At 36.8% G+C, this 26,449-nt stretch overlaps 13 protein-coding genes across 13 annotated transcripts; 8 read left to right on the plus strand and 5 right to left on the minus strand.

Moving 5' to 3' along the window:
• Positions 1-887: 887 nt before the first annotated feature.
• MDM31 (Mdm31p) lies at positions 888-2,669 on the plus strand (the record flags this gene model as incomplete). Its single annotated transcript, XM_003673525.1, has 1 exon — positions 888-2,669. One exon carries the CDS (start codon positions 888-890, stop codon positions 2,667-2,669), a length of 1,782 nt encoding a protein of 593 aa, XP_003673573.1.
• Positions 2,670-2,912: 243 nt separating this feature from the next.
• On the plus strand, positions 2,913-4,010 carry NVJ1 (Nvj1p; the record flags this gene model as incomplete). Its single annotated transcript, XM_003673526.1, has 1 exon — positions 2,913-4,010. One exon carries the CDS (start codon positions 2,913-2,915, stop codon positions 4,008-4,010), a length of 1,098 nt encoding a protein of 365 aa, XP_003673574.1.
• Positions 4,011-4,461: 451 nt separating this feature from the next.
• Positions 4,462-6,741, plus strand: RIX1 (Rix1p; the record flags this gene model as incomplete). Its single annotated transcript, XM_003673527.1, has 1 exon — positions 4,462-6,741. The coding sequence occupies one exon, from the start codon at positions 4,462-4,464 to the stop codon at positions 6,739-6,741; it is 2,280 nt and encodes a 759-aa protein (XP_003673575.1).
• A 104-nt stretch (positions 6,742-6,845) lies between these two features.
• Positions 6,846-7,826, minus strand: AIM18 (Aim18p; the record flags this gene model as incomplete). The annotated part of the gene is made up of 1 exon (XM_003673528.1): positions 6,846-7,826. The coding sequence occupies one exon, from the start codon at positions 7,824-7,826 to the stop codon at positions 6,846-6,848; it is 981 nt and encodes a 326-aa protein (XP_003673576.1).
• Positions 7,827-8,573: 747 nt separating this feature from the next.
• Positions 8,574-9,392, plus strand: RPN10 (proteasome regulatory particle base subunit RPN10; the record flags this gene model as incomplete). Its single annotated transcript, XM_003673529.1, has 1 exon — positions 8,574-9,392. One exon carries the CDS (start codon positions 8,574-8,576, stop codon positions 9,390-9,392), a length of 819 nt encoding a protein of 272 aa, XP_003673577.1.
• Positions 9,393-9,561: 169 nt separating this feature from the next.
• Positions 9,562-10,641, minus strand: HOM6 (homoserine dehydrogenase; the record flags this gene model as incomplete). Its single annotated transcript, XM_003673530.1, has 1 exon — positions 9,562-10,641. The coding sequence occupies one exon, from the start codon at positions 10,639-10,641 to the stop codon at positions 9,562-9,564; it is 1,080 nt and encodes a 359-aa protein (XP_003673578.1).
• A 227-nt stretch (positions 10,642-10,868) lies between these two features.
• Positions 10,869-12,005, minus strand: PPX1 (exopolyphosphatase; the record flags this gene model as incomplete). The annotated part of the gene is made up of 1 exon (XM_003673531.1): positions 10,869-12,005. The coding sequence occupies one exon, from the start codon at positions 12,003-12,005 to the stop codon at positions 10,869-10,871; it is 1,137 nt and encodes a 378-aa protein (XP_003673579.1).
• Positions 12,006-12,696: 691 nt separating this feature from the next.
• Positions 12,697-13,527, plus strand: MGM101 (Mgm101p; the record flags this gene model as incomplete). Its single annotated transcript, XM_003673532.1, has 1 exon — positions 12,697-13,527. One exon carries the CDS (start codon positions 12,697-12,699, stop codon positions 13,525-13,527), a length of 831 nt encoding a protein of 276 aa, XP_003673580.1.
• A 253-nt stretch (positions 13,528-13,780) lies between these two features.
• SMN1 (Smn1p) lies at positions 13,781-15,538 on the plus strand (the record flags this gene model as incomplete). Its single annotated transcript, XM_003673533.1, has 1 exon — positions 13,781-15,538. The coding sequence occupies one exon, from the start codon at positions 13,781-13,783 to the stop codon at positions 15,536-15,538; it is 1,758 nt and encodes a 585-aa protein (XP_003673581.1).
• A 295-nt stretch (positions 15,539-15,833) lies between these two features.
• On the minus strand, positions 15,834-16,927 carry RPS4B (40S ribosomal protein eS4; the record flags this gene model as incomplete). Its single annotated transcript, XM_003673534.1, has 2 exons — positions 15,834-16,605; positions 16,914-16,927. 2 exons carry the CDS (start codon positions 16,925-16,927, stop codon positions 15,834-15,836), a joined length of 786 nt encoding a protein of 261 aa, XP_003673582.1.
• Positions 16,928-17,935: 1,008 nt separating this feature from the next.
• On the minus strand, positions 17,936-20,251 carry NCAS0A06420 (uncharacterized protein; the record flags this gene model as incomplete). Its single annotated transcript, XM_003673535.1, has 1 exon — positions 17,936-20,251. One exon carries the CDS (start codon positions 20,249-20,251, stop codon positions 17,936-17,938), a length of 2,316 nt encoding a protein of 771 aa, XP_003673583.1.
• Positions 20,252-20,695: 444 nt separating this feature from the next.
• MNL1 (alpha-1,2-mannosidase MNL1) lies at positions 20,696-23,092 on the plus strand (the record flags this gene model as incomplete). The annotated part of the gene is made up of 1 exon (XM_003673536.1): positions 20,696-23,092. The coding sequence occupies one exon, from the start codon at positions 20,696-20,698 to the stop codon at positions 23,090-23,092; it is 2,397 nt and encodes a 798-aa protein (XP_003673584.1).
• Positions 23,093-23,864: 772 nt separating this feature from the next.
• SCH9 (serine/threonine protein kinase SCH9) lies at positions 23,865-26,114 on the plus strand (the record flags this gene model as incomplete). The annotated part of the gene is made up of 1 exon (XM_003673537.1): positions 23,865-26,114. One exon carries the CDS (start codon positions 23,865-23,867, stop codon positions 26,112-26,114), a length of 2,250 nt encoding a protein of 749 aa, XP_003673585.1.
• Positions 26,115-26,449: the final 335 nt, after the last annotated feature.

The raw sequence follows: 26,449 nt of genomic DNA on the forward strand, positions 1-26,449 counted from the left end.
TTAATTATTTTCCAAGTGCTCCAATGAGAACAAAAAGGCCATTGACCTTTTTCCTTTATTGTTCGATGACCTTTTTTCTTAGGGCGTATAAGACGATTATCTCCCCTAATTTACCCCAGTCCGAAAGAAATCAAAACATCACATATAAATCATAGCAATGTATTGTCCAAATGGGAGAAGAATCTAGATAATTCAAAATGATCACACCCCATATAATGACTTGGGTGAGTATAGTTAGTTAACTGGCATCCACGACTAATCTGTCATCTTTTGTGGGGTCAATCTTTGAGAACGATTAAAATCAACTACAATTGAGTGATACAGAGAATGACGAATAATACATTGTCGGTTATGAATAAACAATCTTTGAGACGTTGATCCCTCAATTTAATAATATTGCCGACCATCTTGCATGACGAAGGACTTGGCTACAAACCACATGAATAATGAATAACATAGCAATAATTAACTTGTAATCTGACCCTTGTTAAAAAGATGTGAACATGAAAAAGTGAGCGAATATAGCACGGTCGTTTAATGTTGAAATAACATAACGCTAATCTTGTAATTTGCCACCTATTAGGAAATGGTGCGAATGTGTTCCCAATTTCAGGTTATTGGTGAATTCTTGAATGCCGAAGTGGCTGGCATATAGTCAAATACTGTTATATAATTGAGCTTGTTGATGACATTGTATTGAGAGCAATTTGTTATGGAAACCAACTGTGTATAAAAGATCTTTCTTTCTTTCTTCTCATTCAAATAATTCCCTTAGCGCGGAGCTTCAAAATGAAGAAGTTTGGAAATTTAGCCAATCTATTGGTGAAACAGTTTTCCTTCTCAGTCAGTTATTGAAAAGCAACATAACAGCGAGGGTCTAATGGCTAATGGTGGTGACTAAACTATCTAAACTTAAAACGACAGTGCCCATTAACTCCAGATTTTTTCTCCGATCAAACAATGGTATACGACACAGCGGTTTGCCATCTCATCCGGCTGCATTAAGAGCATTGCATTATTCAAACACCTTCTCAATTCAAAGACTTCACTCCATGCAAGGACTCAATTACTCCTTCTATAAGTATTTTAGCAATGGAAGTAATATAAAACCAAACGAATCAGAAAAGAACCAACGACTTGCCCAATCCACCAACATTTTCCAAAGATTCCAGATTAATACGAGATGGATACTGAAAAAGTCAATGCGACCCTTTAATGCAGACGATATAAGTGCATTTATATCATGGGTTCTTGTTAGTAACGTTATCATTTTCATTATATGGACAACTACTTTTGTTTCATTAGTGATCTATCTATTTAATACTTTCTCCACGCAAGATTACTTAGTGAAAAAAATAGGGTCATTATTAACAAGAGGTACCACTTTATCTGTTGTTTTTGAAAACGCTATTGTCCCGGAGTGGTCGTCGGGGAAGATCACATTTAATAAAGTGTTTGTTTCAAGAAGACCTAAATTGCTTCATAGTTTTACTAAGGGTTCACAACGTGATGCTGTTGAAAGGGCCAACTTAGCATTGAGCGAGCAACAATTGTTATTAACCGCCAGTGACTTTGATGATGGAAACTATACACAATTTGATCTAACCATCGATAAAGTAGAAATATCTCTTAACTTTAGCAAATGGCTGAATGGGAAGGGGTTTTTGGAAGAGGTTAGTATTAATGGATTAAGAGGGGTAGTTGATAGGACACACGTTGTGTGGAAGCAGAACGATGATCCTAGGAACTATAAGAATATTTACCAATTAGGTGACTTTGAGATTTCAAGGTTCAAGATGAATGATGTTCTTTTCACTTTGTATCAACCAAATCAATTTAGACCCTTCCAGGTCAGCATTTTTAACTGTGATCTTCCTCAATTGCGGAAACATTGGTTATTTTATGACATTTTAAATGCTAATAGTGTAAGTGGTGCATATGATAACTCAATGTTTACAATCCATAGAACTCTCCAGAACAATCATCACCAATTCTTAGAATCTGAGCCGCCAGAATTACAACCCACTGCGTTGTCATTATCCCCTTGGAAAAAAATAACAAGGCTACGTGTTGATAACTTAGACATTGACCATCTAAATAGAGGAATCGAAGGACCATTTGGTTGGATCACAGAGGGTCAGGTTGACATGATAGGTGATGTGTTATTACCAGATAAAGAAGCGGATAAATCTCAACTAGCGGAAATAATCACCGAGATTGGAGATCGATTAATCAAGGAGGCTAAAAGATTATCGACACCTTCAGATATTGATATTTCTCCCGATGTCTCTAATCTAGACCCGGATCATTATTTTATTATGAACTTTTTTCTCACACTAAAAAATGTGAAGGCAGAAGTCCCATTATTTCCCTCGGAGTTAAATTATATTAATGGGACACTCATCCGACCTATTGTTGGCTATATCAATTCTAGAAGAACATATATTCCAATTCAATGCAGAGTAGTGAAAAATGTAGCGGACTTTGAAGGGTCATGGACCATCTATGACTCATATTTAATGAGAGACTTGAGTGCGGAGGTATATGATGCTTTTGCAAAGTATGTGGCCGATCAAGAACAAACACGAGCCCGATTGAAGAGAGTAAGTTTTTGGTCCCTTCAAGTAATAATTCAAATGATACTCATGAGCATAGGAACCATTGCATAGTATATAAAGCATATAAGCTAGTGTTATAACTTTTATAATTATAATAGACTAACTTGAAATTTTCAAATTTATGACACTTTCCCCTTACGCGCACAATAGGGGACTCCAAACAACATTCGGATTTCTTCTGTACTACATCTAAGTAGCTCAATCAACAGATATCAAAGCAGTCACAGAAGTTACTATCTGGTAAGATTGTTAGATTACCTCACATTGTACCCATAGAAAAGCACCATTATCCAAATGACTCGTCCTCCGGTTATGCAGACCGCGTTTTCCCTTACAGGGTCAATAGCTATAGTGAAAAGCATAGAAAGACTCTGTAGAGCACATCTTCCGGAAAATTGGATTTCACAGAAGAATTTTGAAGATAGCGAGTTGGTAGAGGTCCTTCAAGATATCTCCAATGCTTTTAGCTTTCATGAAAATGTCAACTTTGATGAATCCATTGACAATTTAACGTGGAAGAAAGTGGGTTTGTTTATCCTACAAGAAATATTAAATCTAGATATCAAAATTTCTCTGGGAATTTTATTATTGCTTCTGCTTTTACCACTATTAGGTGTACTACTGCATGCTGAGATTACTGATGATAGGAATGATGATATGGAACCTCAAATGTTACGCCATTACGATCCTGCTGAAAGAGCCCTTCTTCAATTTGGAAAGAATCATTCAGAACCTGTACTAGTTAAGGATCATATCAACAGGGGCTCAGTTTCTAGCAATCGTAACACAAGGAAAAATACTAAAAAAGCAGTGGTGAAACGACAAAATATAGACAAACCTCAAGAAGAGGAGGAGACGAAGGGGAAAGAAGATTTGACCAAAGAAGGCAAAATCGTTTCTTATATACAAGAAGAAGATATATCTGATTTCAAAGAGGAAAGTAACTTAAACAGTGATGAAAGCCCTTCTCCTGTGGGTTTTAAACCATCAAAACCTGAAGAGGAAATCGTACAGACCGGAGAATCAATTCAAGACGTCGACAACATAGATAATGCCGAAGAAGAAGCCATTAAAAATAACGAGACTTCTGATTCCTTACTTGTTGAACACACTGATGTGACTGGTTTTGAAAGCAGCGATAATCGCTTGGAGAACACCATGAATTTTCCTGAAGAGGTTCCTGATTTGGTGGAGGCCCAAACTGTGATTGCAGACGCAAGCTCCCAGTTTCCACCTGATAAATCTTCAGATTCTCTTCCATCAATACATGACTCTATAAGTTCACATTCAAACAGTGCTCAACTTCATGTTCACCCTTCTAAGACGACCAATTTGGAAGGTAAGGTTACAAACGAGCAAGTATTTTCCCAACCATTTGTCGTAAGCAAGTAGAGTACACTCACGAATAGGGTTTTATGAACAGAATAACAACGACAAGCATGCTTACACAATATTTAACCCCTGTAATTTTATACGATTATTGTTCTGTATTTAAGTAGGTACAATTAGTGTTTTTGATATGACAATATAGAATTAATAGTTGTTTCTGAAGAGGAAGGTTTGGCCCTTTGAGGGCATTCGAGCCCCCAATGACGAAATGGATGTCCACAACAGAATGCCTACTAAAGATCGATATAGAGCCTCCTTCTTCAACATTTAATTATATCGTGCGCATGTACTTCTTATTATCGTTAACGGCATCACCGAGATATAAATTTTCACTTTCACGAGATTTTTCTTCTCATCTCATCTCATCGCTTCGCAGAAAAATGAGAAGTTTTTATATGTTACATTAAAACTATTATTCACTAGAAAATCACTCTAAGCAAACATCTAGCAGTATATGATGTCACAAGAATACTACCCAATTTCCATATTGGCTAGGCAATTGGAGGCCGCAACAGGAGCTGAATTCCACACAATTTTAAAGACCTTAAGATCGCCAATTTACATCAATGATAAAATTTTGAAATCTGAGTTGGGCTTACTAAACACCAAAATTGTCAAATTGTTACACTCAAGTGATGATTTTGATGTATGGAAGGGTTGTCACACGGCCGTTGTTATTTGTGCGTACAACCCATTAGTTTTATGTGCTCACGCTAGTCAATTGGTTGCATTAATTTATTCCAAGTTAGAACAAAAAGTCGGGTACTATCACTCTACCATTGCAACTCCACAAGGTAAGGTATTATTGGAAACGTTGGTTAACTCACTTTCCATATTAATGGATTTAATGAGAGGCAAACCCACGATTTCTAGAGAAGGTTTGGTTCCAAAATTGAAATCTATCATTCCACCTTTTGTTACTTTGTCGCAATACGAGCCAAAACTGTGTCTCCCTGTGATAAAGACATTACTATACAAGAACACTACAACTTTCAAACCTTATGCGAATCAATACCGTAGGATTTTGTCAGAGTTGATCAATAAGAGCTATCAACATTTGGATGAAGAAACCCAAAGTTTAATTTGTGAAAATTTTGCCTATTTGCATTTAATTAAACTACAAGCTTCTCAATCACAAGATGAAACTGAGTCACATCATAAAACATTTGCTGATGACACTTGGAGAACAGGTTTGCTCTCTATCTTATTTCAATTTAAGCCTATTATTGAATTGTGTGGAGAAGTATTGGATTTCACTCAAGATAAAGAATTACAAAAATTAATTGAATCATTGCCTCATTCTCTGTCTAACGATAAGCAAGTGGTTGAGTTTTTACCTGGATTAAAGTTAGATATGAACACACCATTGACTTTATGGCAGATTCCAACACGTTTGTCCTTATTGGTTGGCTTGCTAAAGGGATTTGTCTCATTACCAACTCCATTTGCTGTCAGAATTCCTATCGGTGGTATCGACGCCATTTGCGAGGCTTTATTGAGTATGACAAAGAAATATTTACCATTGAAAAGAGAACTACGTCGTGATGCTGAACTGAACTCTGTTATTTCTGATATATTCCCTCAAATTCAACTTTCTGGTGTACAATTATGGACTATTATGTTAAGGACATATGGTAACTCCTACTTATCCATGTCTGAATCAATCTTATCCTCGTTGGAATTGTATATCCCATTGGAACCTAAAAGTACCGCTATTGATTTCCCTCAATGTTCCAAATTAAAGAGAGAATTCCAAGATGTTTTTCACTTGATTAATTTATTGCTTCCTCAAATGGGTCATCAATTATCTGAATTGGATCCTATTAACAAATTAATCGATGTTGCTTTATATTTATCCGAGGATAAATCCTTAATTGACGCACTTTTCAATAAGCTAATTTCAGGAACCAAAGGGGCCAATAACCAAGCCACTGGATCAAAGAAGAAAAATAAAAAGGATTCCTCTACAGGTGCCTTATCTGATATCTATACACATCCAGAACAATTCATGGTGAATAATTCCATCTCATGGTATAACGAAGTAAATGAGTTCTTAATTACAATCTTGAACAGTCTATTACTATCAACTACTCAACAGACACGTATTATTAAATATACGATCTCGAAGGCTTTGGAATTCCAAAATGAGATTGGTTGCATTCCTGAGAAATTCATCGATTTATTAAGAGCTGTCGTATTACATCCAGGTAATGAAAGAGTTTCCGTTTTACCAATTGCAGTATCTATTTTGAAGGATGGTAATGACGAAATCTTTGATTTGTTGTGCCACCCAAGATTGCCAATGGGGATTGTTCATCAAGTTAGAAGTAGAGCAGCCTTGGAACAGGAAGAAAGTGATGAAGAGGACGCAGAAATTGTTACAGACAACTCAAACTTGCAAAGTCAAATTGCAAGCATCATTACTAATGATCAGACAATGCAACCTATTGCTGTTGAAAGAAAAGTGACTGAACTAAGTCAAGTTGATGAAACAAAGATCTTTCAAAAAAGAGAGAATGAGGAGGGCGAATTGATAGATCAAGAATCTAAGCGTCCTAAATTGGTGCAAGTTGAAAGTGAAGTGAGTGAAGATATTGAGATTCCAGTGCTACGTGTAGATCAAGAACACCAATCAAACGCTAATGAGGACGAACATGAAGATGAAGATGCAGAGGACGACTCTGAATTCGAAATTCCACTGATTGACATTGGGGATGATGATGACGAAGAATAAAAATATCATCAGAACAGTTTTCTCGAAAATTTTGTAAAGTAGTACATATTTCAATATTTTGATATAATAAAAAAAAGTTTATTCACAAATAATTATAGAATTATTTATACTAATTCAGAAATACCCTTAACGACAGCATCCTTGGTCATAACTGATAATGGTTTTGGGCCACTCATGTATTGACTGAACAAATATCTCCCAACAATTGGGTCATCACAACGTCCTAATTTAATAAATTGATCTCTTTTTCTGCTATGGAAAGTTAATTGTAGAGCACCATCTGATTGTAATTCTACGAACAGTTCGTCATCTTTATCTAGAGCACCCTTTCTGTTGAAAGCCTTTCTCAAGTCCAATAACCCTTTTTCAACGGCTTCTTTATTAGCTTCCGCATCAGGATGGGCCTTCACAGTTCTCATCATCCCGTCTCTTAAATGATTGAAATTCGTGTTTCTCATTGGACTTAGTTTAGCCATGAACTGAACGCCAGCATCTAATAACTCTCCAATAAGAATACTTGATTTTTCAGGATCATTTAAAGCCTTATGAACATTTTCTTGGAATGATTTCTCCGGATCAGTTTCAATAACTTTCTCCTTCAAGAATTTTGAATTTAAAACTTTGCGAATTAATTTCTCATCTTGATTAGCAACATATATACCTAAACAATAAACTTTAAACGTGACCACAGTGACAGAACGAATACCAACACCTAGAAGAGAATAATTATTAGCTAGAGGGTACTTGGATTTAGGTAGTTTTTTTGGGAAGGGTGTAATAGCTGGGTCAATATCGACCTGTTCATCGGTAGCGGTAATTTCAAAAGTCCATTCTGGAAGTTTTTGAGCTACATAAACACCAGCAGCGACTGCAGTGATTCCCAAAATTGTCTTCTTAACCCAAGGAGTCTTCTGTTGAGAACTGCCATTACTCTTTGTGGTATCAGCAGTCGATGGTTGTGTAGAATTGAATCGTTTAGACAAAGTTGGAGCTGGTAGAACTCTAACGGTCTTTGAAACAGTCGTTATGGTTCTAAGCCCAGTTCTTCCAGTGATGTTAGACACGTTTAATAATTTAGGAAACATTGGTCCTTGAGTGGTGATATAATTAGTTGTCGCTACCTTGTTTTTCCTCAAAAGAATAGATTAATTAATAAACGATGTGGACAATAGATTTACGTAGAAATCCTTCAGGAGTATATTCTCGGCACCTAATTTTTCAGTATGATTGCGTAAGCAACACCTGCAGAGTATTTATCACTTTCCACGAGTTCTCTCGAGTTCGAGCACATCTCTCACGGTAAGAGGGGCAGCAGAATTAGTGGACGGGAAGTAGTTCAATTGGCGTTGTGCAGCAGTCTCTAATTCATCCGCATATTCTTTATTGACTTGTTGACAGTGTTGTTCAATTTCAGAATCTATATGAGGCTTTAGTTAGTAAATTTTGTCCTTAAGGTATTCATCTAATGTAACGCCGTGTATTAGTTTTATACATACACTTGTCGTCCAACTGTTTTAAGATTTTCAACTTGAGTTGCGTTCTTTCAGCTGGAGTCAACGTCATGATGGAATGCAAACAGCTCCACTTGATCTGTTGGTTAATGTGTCATCTCAGAAGAATAATAGGAAATGCTTCAACAAAAAGTTGCGATTCTCGAGGAGATAAACGGACATTAGGGCATGCTTTTTTATTTAGGGCTCACCGTCTTAGGGTAAAGTTGGATTTTGTTAGGGTTCTCATTCGAAGGGATTTCAAGTTCCCAAATTTAAATCGTGAGCACTCGTTTTGCCACCTAAAGTGACCACTGAAGCAAGGAATATAATCAAGAATAAATGGTATTAGAAGCTACAGTACTGGTGGTAGATAACTCAGAATACTCCAGAAATGGAGATTACCCAAGGACGAGATTTGAAGCTCAAATTGATGCCGTCGAATTCATATTCCAGGCCAAGAGGAATAGTAATCCTGAGAACACAGTCGGGTTATTATCTTCGGCGGGGGACAATCCAATTGTTTTATCTACTTTCACTTCAGAGTTTGGTAAGATTTTGGCTGGATTGCATGATACATCCATTGAAGGGTCCATTCATTTGGTCACAGCTATCCAAGTAGCAGCCTTGACTTTGAAACATCGTCAAAACAAAGTACAACATCAAAGAATCATCGTCTTTGTATGCAGTCCCATCACAGATAAGAAGGAAGATTTGATTAAGCTAGGTAAGAAATTGAAGAAAAACAGTATTGCCGTCGATGTTATTAATTTCGGTGAACTAGAGGCAAATACAGAAATATTAGAGGGGTTTATTTCAACTGTTAATAATGCCCAAGAGGATAGCAGCCATTTAGTCACTATACAACCATCTACTTCTAGACTATTGTATGAACAAATAGCCTCATCGGCTGTCGTGTTGGAACATGGTGCATCTGAATCTATGGGTATGAATGATGGATTTGGTGGAAACGAAGGTGGATTTATGGATTTTGGTGTGGATCCATCAATGGATCCCGAACTAGCTATGGCTCTACGTTTATCCATGGAAGAGGAACAACAAAGACAAGAAAGGTTGAGACAACAGGAACAACAACCACAACAGGAAACTGGAGAACCGGAGAATCCTCCAAGTGAGAACGCAAACAATGAAAACCATTGAGGGAATCATATTCCTTTAGTGTTTCCCACAAAATATGCATCCCCATTAAATGAACTTAATTAAATTTAATTCAATAACTACAAAATAAATATAACGGTACTCTTTATCTCGAAGCATCATTTTACTCCTATATGTGTATTATTCTAAATGTATATAAATCGAATACTTATTATAATCTTTGAGCAATCTTAATGACATCACCCAAGATACCAGCAGCAGTAACATCTGCACCTGCACCTGCACCTTGAATAATGACTGGATTTTGGTAACGTTTAGTCTTAATGGAGATAACATTATCAGAACCCTTCAATGCGGCAAATGGATGAGAGTAATCGTACTTTTCAATACCAACAGAAGTAGAGTTGGTAGCCACATCCACTTTGCCAATGAATCTCAAGACTTTGTTTTCAGCAGCGGCTTCTTCCTTCAATTTAGTCAATTCATCATCGTATTGTGGTAATTTTTCCAAGAATTCAGCAGCGGATTCAATAGTTTCTAATGGTTTTGGGATCAAAGACTGAACAGGGAAAGAGGTTGGGTTTTCCACTTGTAAACCGGAAATTCTAGCAACGATTGTGACCTTTCTAGCAACATCTAACCCATTCAAATCATCTCTTGGATCTGGTTCAGTGTAACCTAATTGTTTAGCCACCTTGACAACGTCAGAGAATTTGACGTCATTCTTTTCAACGGTGGAGAATTCGTTAAAGATGTAAGATAAAGTACCGGAGAAGATACCTTCAATTTTTTCTACTTCATCACCGGTTTGAATAATTTCTCTTAGGAAAGAGATAATTGGAAGACCAGCACCAACGGTGGCTTCATGGTAAACTAGACCATCAGTTGGCTTACCAGCGAATAATTGTTTCCATGTAGCCAAATCGGAAGAGAAGGCCTTCTTGTTTGGAGTAGCAATGGAAATTCCATTTTCTACAATCTTTGGATAGAATCCAGCAACGTAGGCACTGGAAGTGTTATCGACCAAAATGGTTGGTAGAGGAGATTTCTTCAAGTACTCAATCAATTCTGGTAGTGGCAGACTCTTCTCGTTAGATTTGTTTAGAGCAGTTCTCCAATCTGGAGTCAATTGTAAAGGCTTGTAGTCCTTGGAGATTAAAGAATGTTCAGCTTCCAAGATGGCAATTAAGTTATATTGGATGGATGATTTCATGGTGGTAATTTGGTTTAAGAAGGAGGTCCCCACGACACCAGCACCGATGACAGCAACATTGACGATTTTTCCAGACATTATGAATTGAATAAGGTTAGATTAGAATAGATTGTGATTCTTTTATGACCTTCCACTGACAATTGGTGAATAGTATGTACTGACGATGGAGGTTATAACGATTAAATAGTAGCGAATTAGCGCTAATCAGATGGAACATTTTTCATTGTGACTAACGATTTTTCAGTTGTCTGTGGCTTGTGCGAATTTCACGTGGGTATTGCTTACGTAAGTGTCTACTATATAGTCTATAAAGTCTCGAAAGCTGCTTTTAAATATGGAACCACTTGCTTTCTGCTGGCAGCAACATTCAGTTGGTCGTAAGATTTATACGTAGAGTTGGAATCTTTCGTACTGGATGCACTGAAATCAGCAGCAACATCTTGCAATTGCAATTGCTCTCTGAGGCCGGCAATCAACTTCTGTGCATCTGCTTGGAATTTGGGCTCGGGTAAGATAGCTAGTTCTCTTCTGAACCCTGCATCGTCGGTCCTCGAGGTCATCACCACAAGCATGGTTAATTGATGTTCTTCTCGGTATTTAGCACATTCGTCTTCAAATATTGCCTGACTCCCATATTCTTCATAGAGCCATTGCAACGATTTCACCATCGATGAAATCCCCACATCTATCTCATCTCCATTGCTATTTGCAAACTGGAATTGCTTATAATCCTTTCGTAAGAGATCATGCACAGTAAACCCTTTAATATCGTTCTTTCTTTTCTTTAAGTCCTTACAATACTGGTGTCTATCAAAATCGGGGAGAGCCTTGTCGTAGATGGCACAAGCTTCCAAATCAGGTTCCTCCACTCTATGCTTCAAATTGGTAGTATCGATCACGAGTGCAGCCATGCTTAAGGGGATGGCATCTTTCATCCTTACCCAACCCTTAATCAAACCGATCCAATAGTTGAAAACCAAAGAAGAACAACTTCCAGTGGGCCTTATGACTCTCGGGGAAGCATCCTTATATAATCCCAGGTCTGCATGATGGTCAATGACACCAACCACAGTCCTTATTCCATCCAGCTTTGGTAAATCATTATGATCTACAAGTACGGTCTCAATACCAGCCTCATGAACTTGAATAAACTTGTTCAAATCTTCATTGAAATACAATAAATCCTCAGTGATGCTGATCTTGTCCAGAGCAAACAATATGTCCCTCCTCAAAGGTAAATCACATCTGGGAATATTGATAATGGGGATTACTAGTTGAGTAGGATCATATACGTAATTGAAGTAGGCATATGTGATGGCCGATGCCACGGAATCCATGTCTGCACTTTCGTTACCATACACGATTTTCAATTTGGAAGGGGATCCTAATACCCGTGGTAGATGGGAGGTCTTCAATTGTTCTAAAAAGATACGTAACGACATTTCGGTCCACTTTGATTGGGGATACCTAAGTTGAGCTTGATATACCAGAACGAGCTAATCTTATATTCATTGAAAAATTTCCTCGCTTTAACTAGACAAGATATTATTATTCAATTTATTTTCAGAATATATAAAATAGATTGAGAAGTTAAGAGAAGTTTCATAATACTTCCAATCGGCTGAACATTCCTCTTGGAGAAAGTTATTTGGAAATGATATGTTTTTTTTCCCCTTTGACAAGGTAAGGAAATACATTTTCATTAGTTTGTCATATAGTGTAGACGTTCCACGGAATAGCAATGGAGCAACCCTTTAATAGGAACAAAGGGCAACGAAATGCTCAATGTGATCCTGGGTTTGCGAAAGAGGTAGATATCGTGACATCATTCAGAGACTTATCTTTCTATACATTTCTTTTTAAATAACTCTGTTTATCCCAATACAACTAGCATATTGTTCTAAGGTATACATTAGGTTATTATTGGCTCTTCAAAAGAGCAGATAAAGAACCATTATATCACTTGTATTGATAATCTATTGTGTCGCTGACGTGGAAATTTCATTTTGGAAAAATGAGATGCATCACATTTTCTGCGCTAACATTATCCATTTGGTACTAATAAAGAATAATCTTTGTTAAACTGAAACAAACAAGCAAACTTTAGAAAGCACCACAAGAGCAGAAAGGAGGATGTCTATATCAACAATTGCCTGGAAAGGTATTACTACAAGGAGAGCTTTGCCTCTGTTACGACTTCTCAGTACAGGCCCGGCTAGTACTTCCTCGACAGCAACTGCAGTGAAAAAAGCTCCTTATAAGAGCACAACAACAACAACAACTCAATCTTCTTCCACCACCACAGCAAAACCTAAGCCTGTGTTTTCCAGAACTTTGAATAGTGCTTTAGGAAATATACCCTTGGAGACCGATTCTTCTAAGAAACTGGAAGAGAATGAAGAGCCTGTTAAACCTCAAGAGCACGATGAAACTAACGCCGTTGAAGAGATTGATTGGTATAGATCATGGCATGGAGTGGGTAGTAAGCCATTTGGGTCCCCAATTCAAAAGGCGTTATTTCAAGAGTTATCCCCGGATGATATTGAAATAAAACCTGATGGACTAATTTATCTACCTGAGATTAAATATCGTAGAATATTGACTAAAGTGTTTGGTGCTGGGGGTTGGGGGCTTGTTCCACGCTCAGAAACTATTGTAACGCCTAATCTCGTAACTAGAGAATACGCTCTAATTTGTCATGGAAGACTTGTGAGTGTTGCCCGAGGAGAACAAGACTATTTCAATGAGAATGGGATCCCAACGGCCACTGAAGGGTGTAAGAGTAACGCTTTAATGAGGTGCTGTAAGGATCTGGGTATTGGATCTGAGTTATGGGACCCTGTATTTATTAAGAAGTTCAAGACTACACACTGTGTGGACAAGTTTGTAGAACATGTTGTCACCAAGAAGAAGAAGAAAATCTGGTTGCGTAAGGATAGACAAGTAGAATATCCATATAAATAGAGTTAACCAAGTATAAATATTCCAATTAAATGCTATATAACTGTACCAAGAACATTAATCTGAACCGCTGGGTATTTTCTCTGCAAAGACCCCTCTTTGTCTTTATCGGGCCCACTCACAAAATATAGAATAATCTTATATAAATTGAAACTCCGATGAGTAATTAAGATGCTTAGAAGAAAAACTTCTCTTCGCAAATAATGGAAACCATAACACATATACACTATAATATATTAAGGTTCGAACTACTGATATGAAGCTTGCCAGCGTTTTAACATTCTATGCTACGGTAAGCACCGCTTTTCTTTTACCGGAAAGATATTTTGATATTGGGGTTAACAAGATAAGATCGTTAAAAGTGGGTGAGTTAAACTTCCTACATACCACAGATACCCATGGTTGGCTGGGCTCACATTTAGTACAACCAGATTTTGATGCAGATTGGGGTGATTTTATTTCCTTCGTTGATCTCTTTAAGAAGAATAGGCTTACAAATAAACAAGACTTACTTGTTATTGATACGGGTGATAAACGTGATGGTAACGGATTAAGTGATGCTACATCTCCGAGTGGCATTGCAACGACTGCATTGTTTAATGAACAGGATTATGACTTGTTAACTTTAGGTAACCATGAGTTATATAATCCAGCAAATACTGAAGTTGAATATTATTCAACGGCTATGTCTCACAAATTTAAGAACAAATATGTGTGTAGCAACGTTGATTTTGTTAAGGAGGATGGAACAATTGTTCCCTTTGGAAATAAGTACCTATATCTAGAGACTCCTAAGAACAAAATCAGAATTCTAACCTTATCCTTCATTTTCCATTTTCAAAAAGCAAATCAGAGAGCTAGAGTTACATCACCAATCGAAGAAATTATGACTAGGGATTGGTTTAAGGAAATGTTAGAGAGGCATCCTGAGAATGAATTAGATATGCTACTTATCTTTGGTCATGTTCCAATTACTGATCACGAAAATCATGAATTGGAACAAGTTCATGAATACCTCCGGAAATTCTACCCCAATATTATCATCCAATATTTTGGAGGGCATTCACATATTCGAGATTTCGTTATCTTAGATGATAAATCTTCTTGTTTACAAAGTGGCAGATATTCTGAAACTGTTGGGTTTTTGTCCATTGATAATGTTAAGTCAGAGAAGCCATCATTTTTTAGAAGATATATCAATTTTAGCAAGAGATCATTCAAATTCCATTCGCACGCTAAGTCACTGGATACCCACAAAGGAAAACATGTCTCATCAAAAGTAGAATGTTTACGGAAAAGTTTGGGTTTAAACAAAGTTATCGGTTTTGTATCAAAGACATATTATATGGCAGCACGACAGATAGACTCAGAGGAAAATGTATATCACATGCTTGTCAATAAAGTTTTGCCAAGATTAAAGCCAGATATTGACATTTCCTCTGTAAGCCGTTTCATTACCATAAACACAGGTGCTGTTAGATACGATCTTTTCAAAGGTCCATTCACTAAAGATAGCGAATATATTGTTTTACCCTTCCCAAACAAATGGTTGTATCTGGAGGTTCCATTATATCTTGCTATGCAAGTAGAAGAATATTTGAATCATAGACCTTCAATAGCATCACTAGGACCTCCTCAATCATTTGCGCTTTCCAGACCTGACTCTTGCCCACTCGTTAATGATCCCTCCTTAAGTGAAGGGTACGTAACAAGAGACGATTTCGGTTGTAACGGTGATGATACTCCACGTAATTCTCAGAACACATATAAGATACCAAGTGTGGTTCAATTGAGAGAAATATTGCCTTCAACACAACCAAATGATAACGTTCATTTTATTTTCTATAGTTTTGTTCAATCTGACATTATTCAGGCATTAAATTCTTTACTTATTGAGAATAATATCACAGATAAGGCATATGATGCCACAGATTGCAAAGCTTACGGTGGGAAATCAACGCAGGAATTATTGAGAGACTACATTCATGAAAGTACTGAAGGTTATCTTACCTAGCTTAAGGGAAAAAAGCTGAGCTCTTGATTTTTGCAACTCGCATTGGAATATTCCTTTTCTATTATTTATTATTGCATATATTCATTTCCTATTTATAAATAGCATTTTTATACTTTAAAGAAAGCTATCATCGCTTTTATATTTATTCTGTATTAAGAATATTATATACGGAAATTTTGAATTAATTTGTTTTATTACACAAATTACATGATATTAAAAAGACAGTACAACGAGAATAAAATACACAGATAGTTTTAAATGATTACATAAACGACATTACATTAAATAATGAAGCTTATAAACCTTGTTGAGCTCTTCTTCTGTCACGTTCTTCAGCGATGGTCAACTTAATACCCTTACCCTTTGGCAAGGAAATGTATGGCTTACCTGGTTCACCAATGATGAAGACATTGTTTAATCTAGTGACGAAAGTGTTGTCCAAAGAATCCTTGATGTGAACTAAGTCGAAACCACCATCGTGTCTTTCCTTGTGAACAATGGTACCAATTCTACCCAAGTTACGACCACCGGTAACGTAAACTAGCTTACCAGCATCGAACTTGATGTAGTCAGTGATCTTACCAGAAGCCAAATCGACCTTGACGGTGTCATTGACCTTGATGTTTGGATCTGGGTATCTGATGGTTCTACCGTCGTGGGTAACAACGTATGGAACACCCTTCTTACCTAATTGAACCTTCTTGACCTTAGCCAACTTGTAAGAAGCTTCTTCATCGGTGATACGGTGGACAGCGAATCTACCCTTAACATCGTAGACCAATCTGAAGTTTTCATTGGTGGCATCTAAGGTGATGACATCCATGAAACCAGTTGGGTAGGTGGTGTCGGTTCTGACCTTACCATCAACCTTGACGTGACGTTGCATCAAGATAGCCTTGACTTCACGACCGTTCAAAGCATACTTTAATCTGTTTCTTAAGAAAACGATCAATGGTAAAGATTCACGCAACTTGTGTGGACCAGCAGATGGTCTTGGAGCGTAACAACCAGATAATTTGTCCAACAACCAGTGGTGTGGAGCTGCTAATCTCTTTAGATGCTTCTTTCTATTTTAAAAAAGTAATAATATAATCTTGTTAGTAAACTTGTCTCTGAAAATTATCCCTTTATGAAGTAGTTTCTATCGTTATCGTCACGTTAATCATATACATGTTTGACCATGTCTATGCTGTTCCATTCGTAGTCAATGGTTGCTTCAATTTTTAATATGGATAGCTCTCATTTCTTTGTATATGAACTTAATTCTCATCGTCATTCTAACAAATCATCCTAATATTTGAAGTAGTTCCTGGTGGTGGATAAACAGTTTTCTCCTTCTTCATAATGGAATTGTACTTCTCTATCTCAAACATACGGTCCTCTAGCCATCTTTCCTCAATGATATGGTATACTTTGTCGAATGTATCTTATATTGAATGTAGTATAACGTTATATTGACACTACATTATTTAACAATTCTCTTCCGAATTCACCAGTACTGTGAGAGCAGAAGCGAATCTCGCGGTAGCCGTCTGGGCAAGCTAGTGTCCCTAGACTAAGAGAGTACCACATTCCAGCCTAACTGCTCCCAGATTTCCCTCCAGCTGAGTCCGCTTCCAGACAGACAGTCTTTTTTTTGGAAGGGTCGAAAATCAAAACCTCAAAGCAAAAATCAGAACCTCGGAAATTAATGTATGGGTGTTTTAAAATGTATGGGTTTGAGAATGCAGTCCAACATTAATACGAAAGTAATTTTCACTTTTATGGATAGAGGCATTTATTTCTAAACTGTTAATTAAAACAGAAAACTAACGTATTGCTAATGCCCACGGTTTGAATTTCTGATGTGAGCTATTTCTTCGGTTCAAGATAGCTGATGTACTTCTTGGTCTGGAGCAGTGTTTAAGACTTTCTCTTTTGAAGCCAATTACTTAAAAGCATTCATTCGAACAGTAAGGCTAAACAAAAGGTGACCCTTGCTATTAGATTTCAGACACTCTAAAAATTATTTAGGCCTATTTATAATGATAACTCTTCCTTAAAAGAGTAGGTATGTTTATTTTAGTGCCACATTAGCACTGAGGTTACCTTACATTCTATTTTCAGGTTAAGCCAAGGAAATTAGGTAAATATATATGACTGGGTTCAAGAATATTACATAAGTTTGTCAGTTTTTCCTTTTGTTTTCCGTTTCTAAATATTTGGTTATCATTTGCAGTTACTATAAAACCGCTTATATAATAATACTTTACACCCAATTGAATCTAATCTGTAATAAATTGTATAACATTGAACGGAGTGGGGTCCAATAGACTAGATTAGCCGCGCAAACTGTTAAAATTGTTCAGTAAACATCGGCATTTCCACCTGCGCAGATGTTCTGGGCACGTGACATTTTTAATCGTCTTCTTCTGAATCGGAGAAAGCGACAGTAACTTCAATGGCGTCCTTAAGATTACAAGTTGCCAAGTTGATCTCCTCTAAGCTAATATTTGACCGAAAAGATTTTAGAATACAAAGGTTTTCAAGCATTTTATTCGACTGTTGGCTCTTTTTTTTTGCATCAATCATACTTGCAACACCAAATAAGCGTTCAACATAGATAGAACTGGCAGGAATATTTCTAAATAAACGGTTTGCAAAAGAGAGGATGGGGAAGTTGGCCCCAAATTTTTTCCAAAATATGTTGTCAGCCCCTACAATTGTACTGCATTTCCATTTAAAACGTTCCATACTAGGGAATTTATTGGTTTGTGCGAATTCTTTGACACAATTTCTACGCTCTTGATCCGCTTTGGCACAATATTCTATTATTTCCTCAAAAATAAGCTGTTCCAGATCTGTTCTGATAGATTCCTTGTTGAATGTGGTGTCGTTACCAGCCCCTACTTCCTCACTGTTGTCAATTGCCCCAATACTTCCCTGATCCACAGTATCATCAAAGCCAGCAATAAAACTGCTATTTGGGTCAACTACTTGATTTTCAAAATCGTCCTCCTTATTATAATGAACGTTCAAAAATGGTATTATGGCCTCAGATATTTTTTTACTTAACATTTCTGCAATGAATGATGTTTTCTTACCATCAGCCCCCCTGCCTGGGTATTTTGCAGGCCAAAATTTGCTGTTAACAAAATTAATGCATAAAAAGGAAGAAATTTCACAGACTTTGTTCTCTGTATATTTATGGTAATATTTCTTCATCTTCTCTGTGAATTGGGTCAAATGTTTGGTATGTTGAAAATTTACACTGTTGCTCTTTAAGTGTTCTATATCATTCTGTTCCATCAGAATCTTATAATGCAGTAGTAATGGTATTGCAAATTTTACTGTACAATTATCTCTAGACAGGGTTTCGCAAAGGACCTGAAATGGTTCAATAAATTTTAAAAGATCATCTGCTAAAGCAAAATCCTCCTTCGTAAATTTTGTGACGAAGGTTTGGTCATTTCCCAAATCCGTCAAAACTGGTTTTAGTAGTTTTATTCTTTGTAATGTATCAATTGCAGAAACCCATCTCGTTATACAATATGATTTTAATCTTAGATCGTTATCTGCATGTGCTATTTGATGTTTCTGGCAATGAGAATTAAATATCTCCTTTTTTATGAAGCTAGTCTTGATTTCATACGCAAGTTCGTTGTTCTTCCTCAATATTTTGTCTCCAGATAAAAAGTACGTAAGTTCATCGTCAATATTCTGTGTTTTTTGCAAAGATTCAAAAAACGAATCAGCAGTATAATTCCCTATCTTAGAGCCATCCTCTTGAAGTTGACACTCTAGAGCATATTTTTCCATTAATCTACTTTCCATATATGATCTAATGTCATCCCTACCTTCTTCAGAAGATTCAAAAAGTGTCCCATTTACCCTATTTATGCTTTGGAGAAGGCATGGAACATGTCCCAAAAATCTATCATTGAGCTTATTAAGTTTCTCTAATCCTTTCGGGGTTTTGAGTATATTGGCAGCATTATCAGTTGACATAGCGACGGTTAAACTCTTTAAACCTGGAAAATCCTGCGTGATGTTATCTAACTGAGTGCCTATTGCATCTGTGGTGTGTGAACTCAACGGAGCCATTTGTAATAAAAACGGGCATAGGGTATTTCTCATTTCATCATAAGTCACTAACGTCACTCCGGAAAAATTGCCCATTTTGTAATTTGGCCAATGATCAAAAACTAATGATAAGAATGTTACATCCCGTAAGTCTTCTATCCTTTGTAAAATTGATATTTTCAAAGATTCCTGGTTAACTTCTCTTACATAAAGTTTTTGATTTAAAACATATTCAGAAGATAATAATTCTCTACGCCAAAAATAATTTATTTCTTTAACTTTGTTCCCGATAGCTATGGATAAGCTTATGGGGTTCAACGTAAGGTTATCTTTTGGACCTGCTGTTTTATAACCATTGTCATTTTCGTAAAGGCGGTTAAATTGCCTTCTTAAACTCTTGTCAGCTAGCCAATTTAATGATAAATTAAGGGTTAAAGTTAACGCAATAGTTTCATCAAATTTACTTGGCTTTTTTCGGTATTCAGATAAAGAGGATCTCTTATCAGATTTCGAAGTTTTAGGGTGGTTCGAAATAGGTGTATAATTAGCGCTAACTTTTTGCTTTTTCTTTCTTGGAGTAGAATCGGTCAAGGTACAAATGTCCTGAGAACTTTCACCTAAGACATTTTCAAAAGAAGTTGGTTCCTCCATACCGTATTTTCTTATTCAATCTGTTCACGGTAACCGTCAAGAAAATATATCTCCAATTACCACCTGTATATTGCCTGTATAAATTGTTTATTTACTTCTATGAAAGCCTTTTTTTCTCGATTGTTCTGACGCGAAATGCTCTCTTTTTTTTTTCGCCTAAAATTCGATGACGCGTATTTAGAATCTATAAGGGAATTGAATATAATAATTTCAGACCCTAATTTTAGGGCATGCCTAAGAAAACAGAAAACAAAAACAGGGTAAGAAGAATGAAAAGTTGTGACGTGTGAGCACACATCTTAAAGATCTTCAAAGGATAAGATGAACTAAATACATCACAGAGTACCATTTACTGTCAATGCTTTGAAATTTTCCATAATGCTTAATCAATTAACTTGCTGAAGTTCCATTTCCTAAAACCATAATACATTGCCATTACTATCCATGGAATTGCAAGTCCGAATATTATTCATATTCCTAGCTATATTAGGATTTACAGCATGTGAATCTCCATATTCTTTTACAAAAAAGGATCTTAGGACATACAGAGATGATGTTAAGGAATTATTCGAATTTGGTCTACAAAACTACCTAGATTTCGGATACCCATACGATGAAGTACGTCCGGTTTCATGTGAACCCAAGACGAGGAATTTCGATAACCCTGCAGACTATCCTACTAATGACGTCCTCGGCAATTTCACAGCCACTTTGATTGATTCATTAACTACAGTAGCCATAATGGGAGATATGGAACGATTTTTATCTCTGGTCAACCTTGTTAAGCAAACGTTCCCCTCGAAATTTGACGTTGATTCTACAGTACAACTTTTTGAGTCAACTATTAGAATTCTTGGCTCATTAATCTCGTCACATTTATATGCTACTGACCCTAGAAAGGCAGTATACCTACGGGATGATGAATACGATGGATTTCTATTAGAGCTTGCCGTCGACATAGCAGACCGATTGTTACCAGCATATTTGGAAACGAATACGGGTTTACCTATTGCTAGAATTAATTTAAAAAATGGTATGAAATCGGTAGATGTAGCTACAATGAATGAAAATAATCTAGCCGGAATGGCAACGCCTATGTTTGAATTCACCATGTTATCATACCTTACACATGATAGGAAATACTCTGAAGTTACCAGATTTGCATACGATACATTGTGGGAACATCTCAAATCAACTTTAGGATTGTTACCAGAATCTATTGATCCATATACCTTGCAAGAATATTCAATGGTTTCAGGGGTTGGGGCCTCGAGTGATTCTTACTACGAGTATGCCCTCAAGGGAGCCATCTTATTTAATGATGATAAACTAATGGATATTTGGGAAGAGAGTTACAAAAATTTGAAACTCAGCTCGAAGACTGATTGGTTCTATGCCAATGTCATGAGCGGACAAGGCTCTGTGGCGTACAGTTGGATTGATGCCCTTGGTGCCTTCTTCCCCGGTGTACAAGTCCTTGCAGGTGATGTTGATGATGCCATTTTGAAACATACAATGTATTTAAAACTATGGAACACATTTGGTGGTATCCCAGAGAGATGGCAGTTTGACAGCATTGGAGTGTGGGATACTCTTCCGTTGCCTTGGTATCCACTTAGACCAGAATTCATTGAATCTACTTATTACCTTTATAGAGCCACCAAAGATCCATTCTATTTAAACATTGGTCATCATATCTTGAATGATTTCAAATATAGATTTAGGTTTATGTGTGGATTTGCAGGACGTCAAGATCTTCAATACGACACGGTACAAGATCGAATGGAAACTTTTGTATTGAGTGAAACTTTAAAATATCTCTATTTGCTATTTGATGAAGAGAATGAACTTAATCATAGTAGCGAAAATGTTATATTTAGTACTGAAGCCCATCCGATGTGGCTAACAACAGATATGATAACCGATTTTGAGAACAATAATTTCTTTGATGATGAATTATACAAGGGACATTTAGAACAATGTAAAATACATCTCAAATCTCATGCGATTGAGCGTCAGAAGCAGCGCCAGCATGTTGTATATGCCGTTAATGGGGGAACTGTCGTTAAAAGTTACAGCCATGAGAAACCAAATATTCTGACGGGTGATGCATATGAAAGTGTTCAAAATGAAACGCATAGGTTAAATATATTTGGAGAATTTCAGAAATTGAAACCAGGAAAGGTTTGTTCTTCATCATATTCATTATTTGGGAAGAAAGAACAAGAAGATATCATATCGCTACCATATTCCAAGATCTTGAGTGAATTTGGTAGATTATTTGAAATTGACTATCGATATAATGAGACTTTAAACAAACCAGAGCATTTAGAAGGATACAGACAATTTGAAATTGAACCAGCGTTCTATTCTCTGTGGGCAGAAACAAGCGGTGGACGAAGCACGTCGCAATTACCAGCTACGACTGAATCATTTGATATGATATTCGATCTTCCAGGGAAGTACGCAAGAAGCCAATTTGATAACGGGGACATATATTGTGATACATTACAATCCAGAAGAAAAATGCGTGTAGAAAAGTTATTCCCTGGGTCGATTGACGTTTTTGGTAAGAAAGTTAATCCTACAATTTTTGCAGATATAGACAGACAATTTTTGCATAACCCTCATTGTGACGGCAAGTCTCAAGTATCACCAAGTGCGGCCTACAGAGTTACGGTCGTTGATGGACTTGACGTCCCTGAAGATGCCATCGTTGTGATAAATAGAGGTGATATAGTAAGCCCGAGGTTGGGTGACCTGTACGCTCAATTCGGATACAACAAGTTCGACCAGGTCTTCTTCGGTTGCATCCCATTCGTCAACGTCTTTCTAGAGTAGACTGACCCAGCCTTTGTAAATATTTAAAGAATAGCATGTAACGTTACATTATCATATTATTGTCGCTGGAAACGACTGACTCGTATCTTACGTAAATCGCAATGCGCATCGCGTCCGGTGTTAAGTCCCCCACGAAGACAATGGAGGATGCCTACTCTAGTCAAGCAAACACACAACCTCAACACACAAACCAGAGATTGTAGAACAGACAAGAAGGACTCACATCTTCCACTCGATCCATAACAGATAGTCAGTCTCCGAACCCAGTCCAATCTAAGGGAGACTCAGAAGTAAAATACAAGTTTTCGTCTCCGACCAGCATTTCGGAAACCAGCCTTCACTCGACTTCCCTCACAGTTGATAGACAACTGATTCAGAAAAGGCTCGTTCTCCATTCACATACGTTACAAACGCAAGGATCGTCTATTCTGAGCCATCAATAGGTCGCCTGAACCCTTATTAGATTCTTCTTTGTTTTTACCGTATTTTGGTCGCTTTTCCTCTACGGCTTTCCTCTGCCCTTTTTTTCTTTTTCTGCTCGAAACATAATCGATACAATCGAAATACGCAAGCGATAAACTTTGCAAGTCATTGATCAGAGATAAGAAAATAACACTGCTACAGCTAACTCGGATACACAACTCAAAAGTATCTTCAGATCAATTACTTTGCCAAAGTATTCTAATAGATTTTTATTTCCAATTCCCTCCTGTTATCTAACTTTGATAACTGTTTCGTGTAACATATTCCACTTTATTCGCATCCTCCCAAGATGAATTTCTTTGGGTCTAAACAACAAAGCAACGTGCATAACAACTCTAATCCATCTAACAATGATGGAACTAAGAGTACCAACAGAGTAGGTGGCAATGTATTTTTTCCAAATTTCTCAACTCAAATGGCTACGCCTACCACTGCCGTGAGTTCAAATTCTTACGCCATGGGTACCACAGGAATTACGTCGGAGAATGTAATATCCCAAATGAAAGCTATGCATGAACCAGCTGAACAACAGCAATCGTCTAGTATATCTAAACCTGGTATAATAACAACGCCGGCAAAAGACGATGTATCATATTCATCATCGTCCGATACATCAAGACAAGTGACTTCATCGTCAACAACAACAACAAATTCTAACGTCGCGAAGGCCAATTCTCTACATCCAATGAGTGTTTCAAATAAATCAGCTAATGTCACTAATAGTGCAACTACCACTGGGCCAGGAACTGATATTCCAAGAGGTAAATTAGAGGTAACTATCGTGGAGGCAAAGAACCTTTTTACAATATCGAACGACTCTGAACCATACGTGGTTTGTACTTTTGAAAGTTCGGAATTTATTTCTAATGGTCCAGAATCTGTAAGCAATGCAAAGTCTCCTGGTTCCAATAAAGCTTGGAATTCTGGTCTGCCAGTCATTAAAGAATACCTAAAGAAGAGACCGCTATATACACATAGATCCTCCTCTCAATTAAACAAAATGAATAGTCAAGATGGTGATACCTCTAGTGGATCGTTAGAACAAAATGATGGTTCTAATCCAATATGGCATCATAAGACCACGTTTGACGTATTAGGCGCTCACTCAGAATTAGATATTTCTGTTTATGATGCTGCACATGATGATATGTTTATGGGTCAAGTTAGATTACGTCCAAATATTCATACTACACAATTTGCTTCTCAGGATAAATGGTATCCTTTGAAGAGTAGAGTGCTTGACGAAAATGTTACAGGTGACATATTAATTAAATGGGAATATTCTTCAACTAAGAAGAGACATTATGGGCCTAATGATTTTGAAGTGCTAAGACTTTTGGGTAAAGGAACCTTTGGACAAGTGTACCAAGTGAAAAAGAAGGATACAAAAAGAATATATGCAATGAAAGTCTTATCTAAGAAAGTTATTGTTAAAAAGAATGAAGTGGCTCATACTATTGGAGAAAGAAATATATTGGTCACTACAGCAACAAAGGCTTCTCCATTTATAGTAGGTCTAAAGTTCTCATTCCAAACGCCCACCGACCTGTATCTGGTAACAGATTTCATGAGTGGTGGTGAATTATTTTGGCATTTACAAAAGGAAGGTAGATTTACTGAAGAAAGAGCTAAATTTTACATTGCTGAATTAGTATTGGCCTTGGAATATTTGCACGACAATGACATTGTTTATAGAGATTTAAAACCTGAAAATATCTTACTAGATGCCAATGGGAACATTGCTCTGTGTGATTTTGGTCTTTCTAAGGCTGATTTGAAAGATCGTACCAATACATTTTGTGGGACCACCGAATATTTAGCTCCAGAACTTTTATTGGATGAAGCAGGTTACACTAAAATGGTAGATTTTTGGTCACTAGGTGTTCTGATTTTTGAAATGTGTTGTGGTTGGTCTCCATTTTTTGCTGAAGATAACCAAAAAATGTATCAAAAAATTGCCTTTGGTAAGGTCAAATTTCCAAGAGATGTGTTATCACCAGAAGGGCGTTCGTTTGTCAAAGGTCTATTGAATAGAAATCCCAAACATAGATTAGGTGCTATTGATGATGGACGAGAATTGAGGGCACATCCTTTTTTCGCTGATATTGATTGGGATGCATTAAGAGAAAAGAAAATTCCACCTCCATTTAAGCCACATCTTGTTTCTGAGACGGATACTTCCAATTTCGATCCAGAATTTACTCAAACTTCAACATCTTACATGAATAAACATCAACCTATCGCTGCCACTCCATTATCACCAGCTATGCAAGCTAAATTTGCTGGATTTACATTTGTTGATGAATCCACTATGGACGATCATTATAATAATGTCTACAGCAACCGTAAATTTTTGCAAAGTTCATATTACATGGAGCCCGGTTCATTTATCCCAGGAAACCCCAACTTGCCTCCAGAAGAGGATGTCATCGATGATCACGAAGAAGAGTTAAAGAATGGGAATATTTCGGGGCAAATTGATTATGATGGTGATCAACACATGGATGATGAATTTGTAAGTGGGAACTTTGAGATCTAAATATGACGGTTTCAACTCATTTTTTTGTGATTCTATAATATATTGAAATCATCATGCACTTTCCAGGTTGTCATTATATCTTTGTTTGTATTTTTACTTTTTTATTATTCTTATTATACTATCCTATACTCTATATCATTTATATAAACATTTACTAATTGTTTTAATATTAAAACTACAAAGCTACTGCGTATATCATACGACATTGTGAATGGTTGTCATCTCATTTATTAGCTCTTCGAAAATTCGCGGTTTAGGCAAAAGGAAGAAAATCCCAAAAGAGAAACTAAAATAACAAGTGTACCTTATTCTTTAAACGCAGAGTAATAAATAGT

Source organism: Naumovozyma castellii, chromosome 1, assembly GCF_000237345.1.
Source record: "Naumovozyma castellii chromosome 1, complete genome".
Lineage (NCBI taxonomy): Eukaryota > Fungi > Ascomycota > Saccharomycetes > Saccharomycetales > Saccharomycetaceae > Naumovozyma > Naumovozyma castellii.